The sequence below is a fragment of the Austrofundulus limnaeus genome, unplaced genomic scaffold, assembly GCF_001266775.1.
Source record: "Austrofundulus limnaeus strain Quisiro unplaced genomic scaffold, Austrofundulus_limnaeus-1.0 Scaffold394, whole genome shotgun sequence".
NCBI lineage: Eukaryota > Metazoa > Chordata > Actinopteri > Cyprinodontiformes > Rivulidae > Austrofundulus > Austrofundulus limnaeus.
Genome location: NW_013952796.1, coordinates 77,378 through 81,815, shown reverse-complemented (window position 1 = coordinate 81,815; position 4,438 = coordinate 77,378). Strand labels below are relative to the sequence as shown.

General features: G+C 44.0%; 1 protein-coding gene across 1 annotated transcript in view; it reads right to left on the bottom strand.

Annotated features, from left to right (window-relative positions):
• Positions 1 to 4,438, bottom strand: part of hivep2a (HIVEP zinc finger 2a) — an 82,842-nt gene that overhangs the window by 12,914 nt on the left and 65,490 nt on the right. Inside the window, exons 7-9 of the mRNA XM_014023909.1 lie at positions 4,242 to 4,320; positions 2,518 to 4,132; positions 2,257 to 2,414 (exon numbers count right to left, since the gene is read on the bottom strand). Coding sequence (XP_013879363.1) covers positions 2,257 to 2,414; positions 2,518 to 4,132; positions 4,242 to 4,320 — 1,852 coding nt within the window. The remainder of the gene's footprint in view (positions 1 to 2,256; positions 2,415 to 2,517; positions 4,133 to 4,241; positions 4,321 to 4,438) is intronic.

The following is a 4,438-nucleotide window of genomic DNA, read 5'->3' as shown; positions in this document are numbered from 1 at the left end:
GATAACCACACTGCTCCAGGGCCTGTCGTGTGTGTGATTTCTCTTTCTCCCTACAAACCCAGGAGTCTCAGACTGAAGAAGTCTCTTGGAGGAGAGACGAAACGTTTCATTAGAGAAGAACCCGTCCAGAAGACCTATACAATTTTTTTCTTTTTCATAATTGTGTTTTAAATATTTATCTTTTTGTTTTTGTGTGGTACATTTACACAGTAAAGTTAAACTAACAGGAAAACTGGCTTTTTATTTGAAAACCAGTCCAAAAGAAAAGGAACAAACTAGTTTTATGGGAACAAAATATATATACACTGCAAAAAATGTCCACCTAACCAAGTTTTAAAATCTTATATCAGCCAAAAAGTATTTTTGATCTTGTTTTGAGACTGATTTACTAAACAAGAACTGATTGTGTAAGAATAATAATCTTGTTTTCACAATGTGTAAGATTATTTGTCTTGTTAGTCTGAAAATTTGACTCAAATTAAGTAAAAAATTTCTGCCATTGGAGTAAGAAAATTTTACTTGGTAAGATTCTTGAAATACTTGATTTGACTCAATTTTTTCTTATTTTTGCAGTGTATAAAAAGGCCAAATTTAGTTTAATTTGTCCAGAATTTAAACCAAAGCTATGTTGTTACAACGAAATAGTGATCTGTTCCCATAAATATATAAATAAATGCAAACTAATACGTGGCAATAAAAGACAGCTTGGGTAAAATTAGTGCTAAAATAAATAAAATCTGCTGAAACTGTTAGGACTGCACCATGAAGGACAAAGGATCTCACTTCAAATCAGCGTTTAAACTTGTGTGCAGGAATGAAAGCTGACATGAAATGACGGCGCGGCAGCTCGGGTCATGATGAGTTCACCAGATTCAGGCTGTTGGATCGAATCGCAGTCAGAAACGAAGCCCAGAGAGCCGTCTGGAAAAAGAAAAGTCTTTACACCTCCGAGTGTTTTTCTAGCTRATCGCAGTGAGATGGATGTCCTGACGGTTCATACGATGGTCACTGGTGTTTATTTCCATTACAGGCTCAGCAGCTCACACTAATAAAGACAGCTCAGTGTTTCTGGAGATTAAAGATCTGGTTTATTCACACTGAGAATAAAGCAGCCGCAGAGCTGCTTTTTTATTTTTATTTATTTTTCTTGTAAATCTTACCGTAAACATAAAATTGACCAGAATTACTCATTTAGCTATCCATCTGTTTACTGTTTCAGTTCTTGTTTTATGTTAATTAGTTGGTGTTAGTTGACTTGACCCACTCTGTGTTACACCACTTCTCTGTTCAGTTTCTATTTTGAACATCACAACAAAACAGGAGGTTTCTGTCCGTTCAGCTATCAAAATAAAGGCTCATTTAAACTGTGATCTTCAAAGTAAAAACTACCGTATTTATTTATGTATAATACGATCTCATGTATAATACGACCCCCCCTTTTTTGAGCTTAAAAAGCATAAAAATTTTAATCCTCAAACTACCTCCAATTTCATACAGACTTCAAGATTTTTCATCCTTTGCAGTCTTTATACATATCAGTAAAATGATCATTGGACTGTTCATTTTATTTTAACAACATATGYACTAAAAGGTATTTTGACAACAAATATACTGTATATCAGCTGTAGCAGCATCATATGAATTCTGGCATTTTACACATAGTCCACCAGGAGGCGCCAACACAAAGGTCAGACTCCACATTAGATTTGGGCCATCTTGTGGGGGAAAAGCAGATTACTTCCTACTCGCGAGCGCCCCCTCTGGTGGGGAAASCTTTTTTCAGGGACAAAAACTTTTTCAGAACACCGGTAGATGGCAGCCATTACAGACGAACATGTGTTTGTTGTTGTTCGAGGAGCGGCTCGGTCACACGCTAATGTCATTAGTTTGTTATCATTACTGAGCTGCAGAAATACTTTCACCTCTTTTTCTCACATCATGTCTCCTGCCTGGATCTGTTATTATCTCCCTCTGAAGCACGGAGGAGTGTCAGAGGTGAGCTCGTTTCAAATACTTTTTACGACGCGGTCTCATTTCTGGACTCTGGCATTTGGTGAATGAAGCCGATATTTCAGTTAAAATACATAAGTGAAAATATTTATCAGAGTATAGTACTACCCCCTAACTTTATGGATGATTTTATGGATTTAATTTTATGTATTTTACTGGAATAAATACGGTTAATCTCATTTCATTCCTTTGAATTATTAAAACGGCAGTAAAAAAATGCCATTGGTCTGTTTTCGCTGGACTCACCCGCCCTCAAAGATCTTGATGCGAGTTGGTTCGGTGGACGGCTGCTTGACCGACACCTCCTTCTCTACCTGCTCATCCTTTGAGCGGTCCCATGATACCACTCCTTTCATCTTCCTCCCAAAATGACTTACATCTATTGGCATCAGCTCRGGCTTCAGCTGCAGAGAAAACAGAGGAAGGAGTTCAGTTAAAGACTGTTTAGTTCTTTGTTGTTTTGGATCAATGCACCTCCACACGCTTTACATAGAAAGCACTTAATACCTGATCAAACCTCAGCTTCCAGGCCACGGATGAAACCAGTTTTCCAGAGCTGGGAGCTGAGATGGCTGCCAGTGTGTAGATCAGGTCAGAGTTCCTGCTCTGTTTGGACCGGAGCAGAGCCAGTGCAGCTTTGGTAGTGAGGCTCAGAGGGTTGGGATTGTACGAGCTGACGCACCACGAGCTGTAGACGGAGCCGCGAGCGGCCGACGGGGTGCTGTTGGGTTTGGTGTAGTTTCGGAAACACCAGCTGACCCGGCTCGCGGTGCGCAGGCTGGGGAACTGGAAGAACTGCGGCGCGTCGGCTGCAGGAAGCAGCGCCTGAGCTCCGGGTTTTCGCTCCTTCTTGGTGCCGTCTTCCGTGTTGACGGAGGCGAGCATGGGCTCCGGGCTGGAGCTGGGGGGCACTACGTCCACGTCCAGCTCCTCCGGGGAGTCTCGTCCACCGGGATGATCGGTGATGATTTGGAGGGGTGGAGTGAAGCTTTCGGCTCGGGGTATGTCAGAGATGTGGGGGGCCGGGGAACGAACGGGAATCGCGATCTTGGCGGGGATGTTGTTCAGCGGAGGAGAGGAGGACATCCTCTCAGGCTCATCGACGGAGTCTTCGCTCTGACCCCTCCCTGGCTGCTTCTCGGATTTGGAAGTGCGTTCAGCTCCACTCAGCTCAACAGCGCTCATCTCCCTGACGATCTGCCCGTACATCCTCTCTTCCTTCACTCGTTTCTGCTGTTTGGTCTCTACGAAGCGCTCCAGTGAGCTGGCAGGGGAGAGCATGCGTTTGCTGGCTACGATACCAGAAGCTGAGGCGTCAGTGGTGGATATAGTACCTGATGTTAGCGACAGTGGGATACCCGTGTTCAGCTGCTGCTCGGGTCGAGGGTAGCGTAGCGCTGCACCATCAATCTGACCGAGGAAGATGGACAAGTTGAATCCTGCTCCACTTATCCCTCCAACCACTCGTCCGGGCGGCTTGGCGATGTTTGCCGCGCCGAGCGGAGGAGACATGTCGTCGGTTTCAGCACCGTCTGAGCTCAAGGCTTGTACTCCGGCCCCATAGGAAGCAATCAGCTGGCTCACACTTGTRTACATAGCACTACCAAACGATGGCACGTTGGTTTGGATCCTTACAGGAACCAGTAAACTCGGCACGGAGGCCTGAGAGCCCAGGTTCTGGGTGGCAAAGACCGGTTGAATCTGTTGTAGAAGAGAGGAGTGGGCGGTGGAGCTGGAGAGCTTGGAGGACAGCGAGCCGAAGCTTTGCTGTTGTTGCAACAGAGGGGAGGTACGACACGAGAAAGGCGGTGTGTAGATCTGCGAGCTTTCCGGTTTTCCATCGTATTGCAGGGGTTCGTGGACTTGCTGCAGTGACTGTTGCTTGTGCAGGCTGCCTTGTGATCTGATGTGCAGTTTTAGGAGTTGCTGTTGAGCCTGGAGTGTCTGCTGCTGTCTCGTTGCCTGCTCAGAGTCCGGATTCCAGAACAAGCCCGGCTGTGAGATGGAAATGAAGGGAGCGCCGCTTTGGTACTGCTGGATTAAATCCTTGTTTAGGACTTCGTGGCCTGGATGTTCTCCCTCAGATGAGGAGCTCTGTGCTTGGAGTCGATGCTGCTGGGACCTAAATCAGAATAAGTCATAATGTTATGAGTACAAATGTAAAAAAGCTGTAAGAAATAAAATATTTTTCAGTAAATTTCCATCTTTTAGAGCAAAATATGTTTCCTCACCGTCCATAGAGAGGTTCGTCTTGCAGGCTGTCCTCACTGATGCTCTGCTGGAGGCTATGCTGGTGGTGAGATCCTTTGCCTGTTCATAAAACAATACATTTTTAAAATCCAAACCTTATTAAGTCATATATATAAATAAATAAATAAATAAATAAATAAATAAATAAATAAATAAATAAATAAATAAATAAATAAAT